Source organism: Diplotaxodon limnothrissa, linkage group LG19 (assembly GCF_057381915.1).
Source record: "Diplotaxodon limnothrissa isolate DT_005_m linkage group LG19, D_limnothrissa_male_GT1.1, whole genome shotgun sequence".
Lineage (NCBI taxonomy): Eukaryota > Metazoa > Chordata > Actinopteri > Cichliformes > Cichlidae > Diplotaxodon > Diplotaxodon limnothrissa.
The window spans coordinates 10,973,511-10,990,009 of record NC_140614.1 but is presented as its reverse complement, the minus strand read 5'-3'; the positions used below and the strand labels follow the sequence as shown (position 1 = coordinate 10,990,009).

Genomic DNA, 16,499 nt, shown 5'->3' with positions numbered 1-16,499 from the left:
TTTTGGCGTTTTGTCTTTCGGGTGAACCAGTTTCTGTCTGAGCGTGTTGCTGGGTCTGAAATACACTGGGATGTCATGCTTGGAGAAAACTCTCCTGAGTTTCTCTAATACACCGGCTACATAGGGGATGACAATGTTGTTGCGTCTGTCCTTCTTATCCTCCCTCGCTGGTGTCTGGTCTTCTTTTCTGTGCCTCTTTGCTGACTTTAAAGTCAGCAAAGAGGCACAGAAAAGACATTGGAGAGACCAAACAGCCACTTCACAAGCGCATGGCACAACACAGAAGAGCCACCTCCACAGGACAAGACTCAGCAGTCCATCTGCATCTTAAGGATAAAGGTCACTCTTTCGAGGATGCCAATGTTCACATTTTGGACAGAGAGGACAGATGGTTTGAAAGAGGAGTGAAAGAAGCCATCTATGTCCACTGTGAGCGACCATCTTTGAACAGAGGCGGGGGTTTACGACACCAACTCTCTGCCATCTATAATCCAGTTTTGAGATCCCTTCCCAGACGCCTTAACGCCCACTCACATCCTGGGCCATCTGACCTCAGGAATTCGCATGATAAGGTGGGGCCAGGTTTCGCAATGAGCTCACCCGAAACTCTGGCTGATTGGGACCCACACCCAGTTTCACACCTTGGCTCAGGCGATTAGAGGATCATCAGGGGGTCCTTTTGTCCCTCTGTGGGGGGTTACTCCCACTAGGTTTATATCTGGGACTCTCCACCATTTGACCTTAGAACTGAAGAAGCTTCTCAGATGAGAGGTGAAACGTCTTCAAGCAACTTATAGAAGTCCAGACGCTTTTCTTTGCAAGCTCCTTTGACTACAATGACCTGGATGACTGAGAACCTTCACAGACTTATTTGAAGAGTTTCAGTCAGGTTTCAGAGCTCATCACAGCACAGAAACAGCTTTAGTGAAGGTTACAAATGATCTTCTTATGGCCTCTGACAGTGGACTCATCTCTGTGCTTGTCCTGCTAGACCTCAGTGCAGCATTCGATACTGTCGACCATAATATCCTATTAGAGCGATTAGAACATGCTGTAGGTATTACAGGTACTGCACTGCAGTGGTTTGTATCATATCTATCTAATAGACTCCAATTTGTTCATGTAAATGGAGAGTCCTCTTCACACACTGAGGTTAATTATGGAGTTCCACAGGGTTCAGTGCTAGGACCAATTCTGTTTACATTATACATGCTTCCCTTAGGCAGCATCATCAGAAGACATAGCATACATTTACACTGTATGGTGAATGCTGATGTTTGCCTCAGTGATAATTTGACAACTTTAATAACCTGATGAGTTAATTATTTTACCTGCACCCATAGCAGCAATGCTCTCCAGCTCCTCTCTCTTAGTTGCCGTGGTAATGGCCGTGGGTGACCTCAGCGGGACGGCCAGGATGTCCCTGATTTTTGGATCGAGTTGGGAGAAGGTTGAATGAAGCAGGTATTGAAAGAGTGTGCACATGTATGTGAATGTGAGTGTGTGGATACTGCGAGCACCGCAGGCTTGTTTTTACAGTGTGTGTGTTGTGCGATGTCCTGCGTGCTGCTGCAGGTGTGTTTGTGTTACCTGCTGTGGAAGTAGAAGGAGATGAGTTTGAAGATGTCATCAAAGACCAGAGAGGAGCCCTCCAAGTGGACGACTGGGGGAGACAGAGAAGAATGAATGGCTTCCTCCTTTGTGTGAATGTGTGTACTTTCTGAAGCAGCACCTACACGTCTTGTGTTGTTGGATCTTCATGTCGCGTACGAGCGGCGCCCCCTGCTCGTCAGGCAGCCGTACCGATAGCGTCGCGACGTCGTTGTCCTCTGTGCTGCGCACCAGGAAAGCCTGCAGACACCAGCGAGTGTGGTTTTGAGTCTGAGGTCATGTGATGTACAATAAGAAGCTGCCTCCTCTTTTAGAAGCGCACAGCTGTATGACTCACAGCGCGAGCGTCAGCACAAGTCTGAGGACGCTCTCACATGTCAGCGTCTCACAAATTTAACAGGTCCCATAAAAACAAACATGCAGCTGTGATTCACCTGGATGTGAAGTCATTCCATCTCAAACCAACCACACAATCTTCTGCTCCACTGCTCAGATTTGCTATTTGATATATGCTAATTATTAAATATGTTTATAATAGATATTAGATGTTATCTCTACTGTGAAACGGTAGCTTTCAAGTGAATGAAAGATGGAAAATGGTAAATGGCCTGCATTTGTATAGCGCTTTACACTACATTCAGTCATCCACACATTCACACACTGACGCAGGTGTGGAAAATGAAGAAAGGTCCATATAACCAAATGATTTGTGAGTTATGATCAGAGCCTGGCTCCTGTAACCCGTCATATTTGCTCAATCCAGCACAAAAGCTAAATGCAAATCAGAGCTGGTCGAGCAGGAAATGAGATGGGTTGGCTGTATGTTCATGTCAGAGGGGATCTCCGAGGTTCCTCCAGCAACACCAGAAACTTCATTTCCTTCATTTGGTGAAATTTTGAACCCGTCTGCAGATTTTCTGCATCAGTCTGTGATGTAAATGTCTTTATTTATTAAAGGGAAGAGGAAAATCAGGGAGCAGTCACCACTTCAGTGTCATTATTCCCAGCTCTAACACAACAATGACTTCCTGCTGAGTCGCCACACGTGAAGACGTAAATTGCTCTTCGTAGGTTTGTTTGGTTTCCAGATGTGAGTCAGAGGTAAAGACTTTGTGATGGTGTCTGATATCAGGCCCTCGTTTCTGCGTTTTAACAGCTTTAAACCTGTTAAACATGTTTCACATTTCTGCTGTTGATTCAAACTTTCTGTGCATGCACGCGTCTACAGGTAAACGAAAAAAGGAGATGATGACGTATTTCCATCAGAGTAAAGGATATTTACCCTGTAAATAGGGCCCATTATAGAGGGGATACCTGTGTGTGTGTGTGTGTGTGTGTGTGTGTGTGTGTGTGTGTGTGTGTGTGTGTGTGTGTGTGTGTCTCTCACCCCGGCTGGCTCCTCCTCCAGTATCCTGGCAGTTTGCTCTCGGCTGAGTCCTTCGGGCCGCCACACGGAGGTGCTCCCGACCAGCCGGTCCACCGAGCTCAGCACCGGAGGAGCCGGTGAGGCTGGTGGGAACACAGGGGTGGGAGGGGGGGAGGAAGAAGAGGAGGGGGGTGGGAGTGTAGGAGATAAAGGAGCAGGAAGAGGGGGAGGAGAGAAAGTGGGCGTCAGATCAGAGGAGACAGAGGACAGCAGGGGAGGAGCAGGAGTGGGGACAGGGGAAGGTGAGAGAGGGGGAGGCAAAGATAAGGGAGGAGGTGCGTGGACCGGAGGGAGAGGGGGAGGGAGGGACGGAGGGGTGGCTGGAGGCAGAGGAGGTCGAGAGGGGAGATGGGAGTTCCTGACTGCAGAAGGTGGAGGTTTGGGCCGACATGGCCGGGGCGGCGGGTGGGAGGGCAGCGAGGGCGGAGGCAGGGGGGGGGGCGGGTCAAGTGGTCCTGTCACAGGGCTGCAAAGAGAAAAGGTCAAAGGTCAATAAACAGATTGACAGCTGGCCGGTGATGTTTCCTGTGATCAGCTGCTCGGACTTTAACCACACTGAGAGGATGGCCCACCCGCTGGGCCCAGGCCCTGCCTTTTAAAACACACCTGCTGCTGCTGCAGATTTCATAATGGCTGGCATCATCGCCGGCTTCAAAGGGGCGGAGTTAAACATCTGACTTAACACCAGTGCAGCCGACTCAGAAAGCATCCAGACGGCGGAGCGGGCCTCAAACACGAGCTGAACTATCACCGAGCGTCACGTGCTGCTGCTGGGACGACTCCTACCCTCCCAGGTCACGTGACCAGCTCCTGAGTCTGGTTTCATTTGTATTATAATTGTTTTATTTTTTCAGTGTCGTGTGCAGCACTTTGTGTCTGCCGTGGTTGATTTAAGGTGGTGATAAAGACACCTGAGGGACCCTGCAGGTATGTTGTTGAGGCCAGTTTACCCCAGGTAGGGTCTCCCTGCATGAGCGAGGGCTGGAACATGGATGGATGCTAACGCAAGCTGTGCTGGTGACCAGGTGGATGTTAGGAGGTGAAGTCTGATGTCAAGGTCGTGGTATCACTGACTCATCCTGTGCCTGTCAAGGCCCGGGGTGTGTTGTTGTCTGAGTCATGTGACCTAAGGTGTGAAGTCTTTGTGCGTCGCGTGGTGAGTTTCAGGTCCGCCTCCGAGGTGCCAACCACAGAAGGATGCTAGAGCTCATCAGGTGAGAGGTGAAGCATCCTCAGAAAGCTGAAAATGAGATCCCGTTGCTTCAGCTGAGGCGTTTAAGCCTTAGAGAGACGATAAAGACTAATTGAATCTAAGTCTTCTTCACTCGCCGCGGCTGCAGCGCTCAGAGCTCCTCGCTCGCAGCAGCCTGGAAACCACACAGATGGTTTCCAGACTGGTGCATCAGAAACCGGAGCACAGGACAACAGGAGCTGATGAGAGCGGTCTCTGGGGTTTGTCAGGGCAAGTGATTTATTTACATTACATCATCTGACATTACAGCATGGCCTCTAGGGGTCACGGGGTCACCAGTTTGGCTTTTTAAGGCTATGAAACGGTAAAAGCTGGTCCAGCAGGAGCACAGGCGTGTTTGAGACGTCTCCTCCCCCAGCCTGACACACGGGCAGCAGGGCGCCGTGTGTCTGTGTGTCAGTGAGCTGCTCCTCATCATCACCTGGTGAACACAGTGAGTTAATAGCGCAATGCTGTTAGAGGAAGTCTGTGGTCAGTTCGTCTAGTCCTGTGGTTACCAAACAGAGAACAAAATAGCAGGTTGGTGTTGAAGGTAGTCCGCCACTGATGGCTGCACATCGTTTCCATCAGTTCTTCTGATCGTGTTGTGAGGTGAATGCACGGCCCGCCTGCAGTGTTTGCATCTACCCGGCTTTACCTGCCAGGTGAGTCCGACAGGTGCCGGACAGGTGGACGTTGGGTTTCCAGGTGTGTGTGTTGCTACCTGACAGGTGACTCACTCAGCGGTCCAGATGACACCAAAAAACATGAAAAGAAACACTTTCACAACACTTGTGTTGTTCCTCTTGCAGTTCGCCACATATAAGAAGAAGATCTGTTTCCTGTCGTTGACCCCCTGAGGGGTCAGGGTCACCTGGACCCTTCCCCCCTCCCCCCATCAGTCGGGGCCTCCTGTGTTGTTCTATTAAAATCCCAGCATGCACCTGCACGCTGCAGCCTTTATTTACCTTTGCTGCAGTCTGAGTTACCTCTGCCTTATCAGTGGTCTGGTGGTTTGGCTTTAAATAGACGAGTACTTGCTAGCAGTATGCTAACTTACGTTTGTCTCTGTAGCTAAGTTTGAAGTGCTGTTTGTGGCCCGTAGATAACAAAGGCTCTCAGCTGAGAGTGGCGCCATCAGCGAGCGTTAATATGTTTGCTTTATGGCTTCCTCTGCTCACTTCTCCCTCTGCAACGCAAAGAGTGCCGGTGATTGTAAATTACAGCAGATTGCTGACAGCAGAGTGACGTAAGGTGTTGTTCTTGAGCTCCTCGTGTTTGTGTTTAAAGCAGCTGTTACACACGGGGGTGGTCTTTAATTAGACCTGTTTGGTGCCCAAGTGTCACTTGAGGACGAGCTCATGGAGGTGCAGCGTGGATGAAAGTGTCTTTAGGGTTGTGGACCCTGAACCGGTCTGTGATCGTGCACAGCATGCAGGTGATGTAGCGGCCGACCTACGTTCCTTTGGGAATCTCGGGGAAAGCCGGGACACAGTGGAGAGATTGCGTCACTTCACTGTCTCCAGGAAAAGCTGGAGGAGGTCCTGAGAGGGACGGCGTCTAAAAGGAGCTGCCGGGGCTTCGGTGCCATCCGTCTCTCAGCCAATGGCGTGTCCAGCGGGGTGGCCTGGGGGGGGCACAGGCCACCCCCCAAACCAGACTGGCCACCCCAGGTGCCACCCCAAAGGCAAAACAATAAAATTCAATCAAATATCAAATGTCCGATTATGTTTTCACGGTGACGCTCAGATATCCGAGTGTAAGTGAATGCAGCATCGCTTCTGCGCTATGCGCATCACGTTAGCAAAGGTAGGAGAGCCAAGCGCGAAAGACGGCACTGCAGGAAACAATTTTTCGGTGAAAGAAAATGAGGACAGAATAAATGTAAGTAATATTAAGTTTGTTGAGTTTAGTAAACTTTGGTGAAATTAGAATACCAAGGAAAAAAATAACACTTAAAGAATTATTGCAGCTGTGGAATATTTCAGACAGTATGCTACTGAGGGCAGCTAACATAAGAGTTATGAGTTATAAGATATAATCTAAGTCGTTAACATTGCTGTATGGAGCTGCAGATTTGGTTGCAGGTTAACATAGCTGGACTGGCCATCGGGCATACCGGGCATATCCCCGGTGACTTATTTTTTATTTTTTTTGTAATGGCATGAACAATGAGAGGTGGTGGATTGGCCAGATGCAGGTCGATGTGTAGAAATAACTCCGTTGTTTGGTGGTGGCTATGACGGGGCTTCCACAGAGGCAACAGGTGGATGAGGGAAGGGGAGGCAGGAGGAGAGACCCGAAGCAGCCGCCAGTCCGAGTGTCAGGTGAACTGAACTTCAGGTAAGAAGTTATGACCTGCAGTCTATCTGGGTCAGATATGAACTAAGTTTAGGTGGAGTTTATTTTCATGTTGCTGACTTTTTACTGTCAGTTGCAATAACTCATACTGCGTTCTAGCCAGTTTGACGGAGTTTTTATACAGCTGGGTGGGTGCTATGATGTTACTGATAGTGAACTTTATTTTATTCATAAGGTTAGTTAGTAGAGTTGCCAACGGCTCCTTAAAAAAATGGAATGGTCCCTCATTCAGAGAAAATATTACGCGTTTCGTATTGAGCTGAGAAGAGACGCAGTTTGTCCCGGACTTTAGCTAGAATGGAAAAAGACAAAGCTGGATTTATTCTGTCGTTACGCTGCACAGCTGCCTCTTCTCTCATTCTCTCCCCTCCCTCTCCTGTTGCTACTTCAATCATGAAACTGATCAATGATCAGCTGATCGGCTTTTCTCTCTTGTTTGTTTATCGCCCACTTTGCGCCAGAAAGAGGAAACCAGCAGATATTGCGCTAAACAACAGCAGCACGTTTAAGCTTGATCAGCTGTTGTTAGAATGTATTTAATATTAATTTCTAGTATCAGCTGATGTTTGCTGGAGCCACAGCTGTAAAGCTGCTGGTCATGATGTCTGTTTAGATATGTGGTGAGAGGGAAACATGAAGATGAAACCAGGAGATGTCCTTACTGAATCATCAGAGCTGAACAGGTGATGGAGAAACAGGTTTACCTTTTAGGTGACATGAATGAGTTGAAGTTATGAACTGTTTCTGAGAGATAAATAACACCAGGATCCTTTTTTATGTAGCTGACAGCTGGTAACTGTGCAGGGGCGGGTCTAGCAAAGTTTTGCCAGGGGGCCAGGTAGGGCATTAACAGGGAGAGGGGGGCACAAAGAAATACTTTTCTTTCTTATTCTCATTTAAAATACCTAGTTTTTATTAAATAATTATCTAAATCTTACAACCAAAGTTTTTATCTGACGTAAAATGTATAGAAATCATACATATACCAACAAGACTGTACATCACTGTCACAACAGCATTTGTTTTCATTCAAAGTCTTTATGGCTTTACTACCTGGTGGGTCGGTCTGTAGTAAAAATGCCCAATTTTTTTGTCCCAGTCCAGCCCTGCAGGTTAATACTGGCAGTGTCACCATGCCAGCTGACTGTATTTTATCATCAGCCAGTGTTGTTCTTTATCAATATTACCAAAGTTTACATTAGGCAGCATAGAAAGTATTTACTTGCTTTCAGGTTTTATTCAAATGTTAGTCTTTTCATTTGTTTCCCCACTTTTTTCCTGTTTCAAAATCAAACACCAGTTTGTGAGAAGATTATCTTCTTTTTTTAACAGGCAGATAAAGTTTTGCATTGGCATTGGCTAATTTGTCAATTGTTTGTTACAAATGTTCGTATTTTAATTTTCAAAAATGTTTTTGCCCAAAACATATGTGCACTATATGTCAGTAAAAATACTATGCAAATATTGCTGTCCTTGAATGCTGAGTAAGCACTGACAAAGCACTGATTGTATCTCTTGTACTTTATCAACGCAGTATCTAAAAACTTTGCACCGTAGTGGTTAAAATCTCATTCTAATAAGAGTTAAAAGTGCATTTGGTTATTAGGTTTATAGGATTATTGAATTATGGTTAAGGGTTGGTAGAATTTTTTTTTTAAACATTATCTGCCAATTAAATCTGCCACCCTTCTCCAAATCTGTGCCCCTACCTGGCCCCCCCAACAAAAATTTTCTAGACACGCCACTGCTCTCAGCTGTTCTTACAAAAAGAGCCAGTTGATTCCACTGAGACGTGTCTTCAGTGGATTTCAGGCTGATGAAATCATGTGACTAACCGATCCCAGTCCAACGGCCATAAGTGCCCGTCTGCTCACAGGAAGACAGGCGGCACAATAAATCGTTCAGTCAGCTGAATTTTCAAGCTGTGACCAGAAGCAGACATCCTGTGTTTGATTCATGTTTGCTGAGCTGCATGGAAACACCACGCACGCACATTTACTCCACCTTTGATTCCAGCGGAGGAGACGTTAGAAACGGCCTACACCCATCACGTCGCTGAGGTGCGTCTTTACCTGACACAGGTTTAAAGTCCACGCTCGGTCTGCTCTGACTCTATTAAACATGAAGCAGTGCCTTCACTCGTGCTCTGCTGTGGTTCACGTTGCAATGCAGTCTGGGTGGTGATGTCATACAAGTGGAATGGTTACGGTCCCGATCTGTGCTCAACCTGTTCAAAGGAGGAACATTTGGGGGGCGTAGCAACACGAAAGCGATCACGGGGGTGAGGGTGTCCGTGTGGCGCTCCACGCCAACATCCGGTCGTCAGATGTTGGACGATTAAACACCACCAAGCAGGACTCCATCGGCACCTGTATCGGAGTGTCTGTGCTGTCTGAGCTGGACACGCTGAACTCAGCCTGACTGCACGGGAAGGTTGTCACTTCCTGCGCAACGCTTCACAGCCAGCAGGGCGGCCTCTGATACTTCCTGTCTTTCATGGTTGTTAGGCTGGTTCACATGTGCTGCCTCAGGATCATCAGGCTGAAAAGTGTTCGACCACTAAAGTCTGTCAATGAGTAAACGGGTGGGGCGGTAGTTCGATCCCTGGCTCCTCCAGTCTGCGTGCTGAAGTATCCTTGAGCAGGGCACTGACCCCTGAGCTGCCCCCGGTGCATGAGAGTGTTGGTGTAGTTTGTATGGAGAGTAAAAAGTGCCCTGAGTGCTAATAAGGACCGGCCCGTACATAAATAATAAAAGCTTGTGAAGACGATGACAGGCATCTGTGACCTGCTCCTGCAGCCGCAGACGGATCAAATGCCAAGAAAGAAGAAACTATAACTCACTTATAAACTCACAGCTAAACGCTGTGTTGGTTATTTATGCTTGTTTAAAGATATGGACGTGCAGGTGATGGTGTAGGTCTGACAGCAGCCTGTCACTGCAGGTCAGGCCTTATAGATTGTTTCACTGACCAAAAACACGAAGACAAGAAAAGCAGCAAAAGAGGTCTGTGCCCCAGAGGGAGCCCCCTGCTGCCCCCACGACCAACGTAAGGAGAGGATGGACGGGTGGACTTAGACTTTTACAGTTACTGCATCAGTTTTTACTCCACTGCAGTTTTTGCTGAAATGAAGCAGTCACATGTGAGCTCTGCAGGTTTCAGTAACAGTCCTGTGATGTGTAAGCATCCACTTTTACATCTCATACATGAGTTATCTGGGCCTTTTATCCCCGAGGAGTTTTAAATGAAGAAGTGATACTGCAGCGTAGTAAAGCAGCACAATACTTCACCCGCCGCTGACTCTGCGGTGACTGAGCCTTCAGCACAACAACACTCGCGCTCCCTGCTGCCCTGCGGCCTCGATAACGTAGTGATTTGGACACAGGCGAGCTGAGTGAGAAACGAATGCCACAGAGCAGGACACTCATTTACAATGACTTCTTTTCACAGCCAGAGAAGTCGCCCCCTGCTGGACATTACACAGAATGCGGGTTTAAACATAGCCTGTATATAAAAGATGGACATAGCCAGCCGTTGTTTTTGGACTCCTCAGTTTGAAAAATCATCTTTAGAAACGAGGGGGGAGTGCTGGCTGCCATGATTGTAGACTGTATGAGACCATCACACAGACTGATTACTATTTAGTGCTCTACAACATCCAATCAAAACCCTAGAACTTCACTGTGCACCACACCTGGAGCTCCGCCTTTGGGGACGGTCTGTTAGTACAGTAACCTCACAGCAGCCATATTATTGGTCAGATGATGTCATTAAAAATGCTCCAACAGCACAAACACGTTGCGAGGTCTAGTTAGCAGACCGCTAGCAGCTGCAGCCACCTGTGTCACCATCCACCTGTCAGTCAAAGAGGCCACACCCCCAATAATGCAAACTTTAAGCCTTCATACAAGTCAAATAGGAAGGAAGAGATCAAAACTGTTTTTCTTTCTTTCTGCTGTAAAGTTGGACGTTTTATCTCGGGAGCCTCTGCTGGAGCCTCTAGTGGGCGTTAGAAGAACTGCAGCTTTTGGTGCTTTCGACTTCCATCGTTTACACAAAGTCTTTGATTCTTTGACAAATTAAGCAAGCCAATTTAGAATCGGGAATAGGAGCAATAATCGTTCAATAATCAAGCAATAATCGTTCCTCTCAGTAAACCTCAGAAATGCTCCATGAGGGAAGGTTTTTGTCCTTACGCTCACTACTGAAGACTTTTTCATTTAAGTTAAATCCTGAAGCATTAAGCTGACATTCAGATGTGATAACAGTCAATGCGCCTTTTTGGAGCACTTCACATCAACTCAGGCCTCTCTAACTCTCTCCTGGAAGTATGGAAACAGACTCCAATCCTGCACAGAATCAGGATTTTCCCCGCTCTGGGAGGACACTGACCTAAATATGAGCGAGTGAGTCATCACATCTGTTTTTCCTGTCTGACTTTCGACCCCCGACTCCCTCCTCCACTCTGAAACCGCAGCACCATCCCCCTTACCCCTCACTCAAAAATGCCTCTCGCTGCTTTTTCCACCCGTACATATCATCGCAGACCCCCATTAGACTCACCCTGCGTCCTGGGGAACGACGCTGGCCTCCATCATAACGGCGGCGACTGACTGTTTGACTGCTCCGTCTCTCTCAGCTCCATCGAAAACCCCGCCTCCTCTTTGCCCCCTTCTTTCCTCCTCCTGTTGATCTGAGCAGGCCTGAATAAGGAGAAACTACAAGGCAAAGGGGAAAATGTGTTCCTGTGTCGGCCCTCCCCTGTGTTTAAGCCTCGACTTCCTGAGCCGTTCGTGAGGCAGGAAGAGGCCGAGCACTTTGGTCAGACTTCCCCTGCTCTGCCTCTTCTTAGCTTGTGACACACTCTCTTTGCTTCAGCGCTCTGCAGCTGATCCTGCTCTTTCTCAACTCGGCTGCTCAATCAGACCTTTGAATTTCTGCATTTTTACATCTTTTGGAAACACAACCCTGCCTCCTCCACGTCCCTTCTCCCCTCCCCTCTCTACTTTTAAACTTTTCCAGATGCTCTCCGCTCAAACTCTGGAATGCTGGACTTCATGTTTCCTGCAGGCGTCACTGTTTTTTTTTTTTTTGGGTTGTTGACCCCGTTCTCCTCCTCCTCCTCTTCCTCCTCCTACTCCCTGCTCACATTTACAATAGAAACTCTGCTTTTGCTTCTCTACACCTACTCCTGTCTGAGCTTATCTCTTCTCTCATGTATAATCTCTCCCTCTGAAGACATTCCTGCCCAAAGAAACTATTAAGATTGGACTGATAGCTCAAATTAAAGTGTGTGTGGCAGGAAGACTTCATGTTTGCAGTTTTGGGAGACAGAGCTGCAGAGTGAGCGTTGATGTTAATCAGAAACTCTGCAGCGTGTGCAGAAGCTACAGACGCTATAGGTCTAACCCCCCACTGCTGCTCTGATGGCTGCACTTACTGTAAAACTTTAAGGGTGCATGGTGGACATGCATATGTGGTCACACGCACGCACACACACACACACACACACACACGTACATGGTGCATTCATGTGTGGTGAGTGTGCAGCTGCTTCCTGTGTGATCATTTTTCACTCCGACAGCCTCCACTACTCACATGAAAAACCAGGTGAGAAGCTGACTTCACACTACATCGTCAGCATCAGTGAGCATCCACCAGAGGGCGCTGCGGCCCACAACATTCACTTGGGATGAAACCAGGAAACCTCATTACAGAAACACCAAGAGTCACGCTCGGTCATTTTCAGCTGGCTGTTTTTATCCTCGGCTGCTCGAGCAGCAGGGAGCGGGGCTCATTAAGGCCCACTGTGACCACGGTAACGCTCGCCTTCACCACCGTTTAATCACGCTGCCGACGCCAAAACAGACCTGACCTCAGACTGAAGGCTGACCTGAACGATTTTACCGCCTCTCACTGATTTTTCTGGTGAGCTGCATGAAATGCGAACATTTAAAAAGTACAGATCAGCTCCGGAGACCAGCTATAAGCTCAGGGCCTCAAACCTTCTCTCTGTAACGCCCAGCAGGGGGCGCCTCCTCTGAAGTCTGATTGTATTGAGGTTTGTGAGAAAATGAGCGTCCTGATCAGCTGAGCTCAGACGGCTTTACGGTTGCTGGTTTCAGAACTGAACGTCCATCTTGCATTTACAGTCTGTGGAAAAATCACAGACTAAGTGAAAACTGATTAATGCTGCAGAGAAGATCCCTGATTGGAGCATCGAACGAGGCATGTGAGGGTCTTTCTGTGCATAAATTACTGCACATGCATTTCTCAGATCACCTCCTGTTCATCGAAGCTTGGACGTGCCATATATCATAATGGATGTAATGTGATATATTTTGTAAGACATTCATGCTGGCTCTTTGCTGTGCCTGGCTGTTCTCACAGTGAAAGCATGATTGTAGTATATGTGTCAGTTACAGGCCACCATATGCTGCCCCAGAGGCCTGCTGGGATGAGTCTGAATAGATTTCGAACCTCGTCTTTTATCTGTGTTCTGTTTCAGCTGAAATGGCAGCCAAGCGTTTGATTTAGGTGATTCATTTGTTTACTGGGAGCCGGCTGCAGGATTTGACGGCGTTTCAACATTTTCTACAGATGACGTGGAAGGAGTGAAAGAGTGAGAGGATCAGCTGTTTGTACAGCATGAGGTTTTTGTTCCAGACGGAGAAAGACGTGACTGACAGAGCGAATAAAGCACCGCTGGAATATGTAACATGACAAAGACTGTATCTAAAAGGTGCGTGCTGCTGTCTTTGGTTTCTGGAGCCTGATTTTTAAGATTCAGAGGTCGTGTTTTGGATGCTGCCGTGTTGTTTTTGTGTTTCAGGAAATGGCCATATTTGGATGTGAGGGTGGAGTTATCAGCTAATGCTCCCTGCTACTGCTGCCCTCACAGTTCCTCAGTTATGACTTTTGGGAGACTGACAACTTCACGTAAAGGTGTAGATCTGAATATAGAGAAGCACTAAGCTCCTCACACTTTGTGCCGGGGCTTCATGCTCTCACAGATGTTCCTCTTATGAAGCCCAGCTGTGCGGTGTGCACACAGATTTACAGGCTGCTCTCACACAGACGAATGTTTCTGTCCATCTTGTCTCAGCAGACACGCAGAGTCAACACCGCTCGAGCTCACATTGCAAGCCAGCATAATAATAAAGACGAGTGTGAGTCAGTCTGTGTGTCAATCACACGAGCGTCACAGAGACGACTGGCCCAGTTTTAATGAAATAAGTTTTTAGAAAAGATTTTCCCTCCAGAGAATAAATGAAATCATTCTAATGTATGTTAACTACTGCCTCAGTGTTCGACTGTGCAGTGAGGGCTCTTGCTGGCTTTCAGAACCATCCACTGGCTAAATACTAAGTGAGCCTAAATAGCCTTGCTGCAGTAATGGATTCGGGAAAGTACTCCATCCATCCATCCATGCAGGGATGCTCAGGCCTCCGTCTCCCCACCCACTTCCTCCAGCTCTTCTAAAGGGGCAGTGAGGAGTTTTCAGCCAATATGGACACGAGGCATCAAGGAGACACCTGAACCTCCTCAGCTGGCTCCTTTGAGGAGTAGCGGTCTACTCTGAGCCCCTCCTCACCCTCTCTCTCAAAAGTTGAGACCAGAGGAAGCTTTTTGATCTTCTGATTGGCTCCCCCCTCACACAGCCAGAGTTGTGTGCTTTGGGTCACATGATCCTAACAGGTGAAGAGTGTATATTACTCAACCAGATGGTGAGTGATTGTTGGGTAGTATCAGTGGCACCAAAAACCTCCTTTGTGATGGTTTGGTAGCCCACAGTCAGTGTGGCAGACACTGACTTATCTGAAAACATTTGCTAATAACAGCCGAGCAGTCATGAAACTGTTTTCCATGAAAAATGACAAAAACCAGCTTCAGAGTAAAAGTTCTTACCCGACTGAAACAGCAAACTTCAAAAGAAACTTTTAAAAAAAGTTTTTAACTTTTAAATATTTTGTTATGCAGCGGTCACTATAATGTGGTTCACCTTTCACTGTTTCACAGATTTTTTTTTTGCAATTTGGTAGTGGTGCAGCGGATCGCGGTTGATCCGTAATCCGAACCGATCCCACTCCACGGTTCGGTACGCACGTGATCCGAGGATTCGAAAAAGAAGAAAAAAACGTATGTTTATGGTGGCGTGGTGGGTCTGTCAAGCAATAGTTCTGGCCAGCGCTAGCGGTCCAAGTGCAGGAGCAGAGGAGTTTGCGGTATTTAAGCAGCCCTTTGCTGCCCAGTCCAACTGGCTAAAGCTATTACAGAAGCTGTTGGGGTGTTTAGCTGCAGACGGGAGGCCGTATTCTGTTGTGCAAAACAAGGGGTTTAAACTGTGATGAACGTGCTTGAGCCACGCTATGATATGTCGTTTGCGTCCACTTTAGTGGCAAGATCGTTCCAAGCATGTATGAGCGGGAAAAGTTTAAAGTTATGGCTGAACTGTCCCAGGCATCTTCTGTTGCTCTAACTACTACAAATGGGTGGAGCTGTCACGGTCAACAGAAAGCTACGTGACCGTGACAGCTCATTGTATCACAGCGGAGTGCGATATAATGACCGGTGTGTATTATTGTAGGGTCTACCTTACAATATAAAGCACCTTGAGGCGACTGCTGTTGTGATTTGGTTCTTTATAAATAAAATTGAATTGATGATGTTTGGATGCTGATCCAAAAACTGATCCGAACCGTGACGTTTTTGATCCGTTGCACCACTGCAATTTAGCATGGGTTTTTTTGTTGTTGTTTTTTTTTACAGCACATTGTGTTCTGCGTCCTGATTGGCTGTAGACCATGGTCAATCAATCTCATGCCGTGTTTCTGGACATGCTAAAGGAAGGTAGAAGTTACCGTCCATGCAAACTACAGAGACCTCTGGTTTTAGCCAATGATTTCACAGCAAACTCCAGCAACCACTCACCAACCAGTCGCCAACCAGTCAGGGAATAATAATGTTTCCCTGGTAACCGATGGTTCAAACCTCTATAGGCCTCCGTGATGACCATATTAACGACACGCCCCTTCTATGACATCATACAGATGGAAGCAATGTTCCCTCTAAGCTGAGCGCATGAGCAATCGCGCACTGCTGACACGGTCTCCCCACACATACAATCATCCAGCCTGAATTGGAATTAAAGTAAATACATGTATTTATTTTATTTTGCTGATTTTCTGTGCGGGGAGACTGTGTCAGCGGTGCTCACGTGCTCAGCTTCGAGGGAACAGTGGATGGAAGAGTCAAAACTCCCGCTTGCACTCGCAGCAATTTCATTATTTGAAATTATCCACATCTAATATGAACATCCAGCAGAGCAGCTTCCTGGGAGGAAAAGCTTTTACTAAAGTGGACTGTGGAGCCTTGGCAGTGGTTTTAAAGTGTGACTGCGGCGCGTTTCTGATCTCTTGAGCTCACTTGTCAATCAAAGCGCGTGGGTAGCATGCTGACATTTTCTTCTTTAGTGGAGGAAATTTGTGTTGCTGTGGGTGGCTCTTTTCCATTTATTAATGTGTGTTATTTAATTTTTATTTTGCCCAAACATGGTGAACATTTCCTGTTCTATTCATTCAGCATAAAATGGAACCAAACAGAGCGCGTGCAGAGCGCGTACCTGTCGTAGCACACAGGTGCAGGCGTGCATTATGTCTCCTGGTGGTAAAAAATAAACCCATCCACAGCAGTTTATGGTCAAACGCTGCCACTGATGACGATGCTTTTAAATTGCAGTGTACAGTAATGTGCGTACCCAATGTTGCTGTTTCTTTGTGTGTCGCTCTTACTCTCCCTGCCGCCTCCACACCGATGCGTGTTGTTGCATTAACGCGGAGGTGAAGAGTGGGAGGTAGAGGGCAAACTGA

The 16,499-nt window shown here is 47.3% G+C and overlaps 1 protein-coding gene across 1 annotated transcript in view; it reads right to left on the bottom strand.

Annotated features, from left to right (window-relative positions):
* rin3 (Ras and Rab interactor 3) overlaps window positions 1–11,228 on the bottom strand; it is a 30,261-nt gene extending 19,033 nt beyond the window's left edge. The window contains exons 1-5 of the mRNA XM_085343039.1: window positions 11,194–11,228; window positions 2,999–3,503; window positions 1,737–1,851; window positions 1,591–1,663; window positions 1,332–1,423 (exon numbers count right to left, since the gene is read on the bottom strand). Coding sequence (XP_085199165.1) covers window positions 1,332–1,423; window positions 1,591–1,663; window positions 1,737–1,851; window positions 2,999–3,503; window positions 11,194–11,228 — 820 coding nt within the window. The remainder of the gene's footprint in view (window positions 1–1,331; window positions 1,424–1,590; window positions 1,664–1,736; window positions 1,852–2,998; window positions 3,504–11,193) is intronic.
* Between the last annotated feature and the right edge of the window lie 5,271 nt (window positions 11,229–16,499).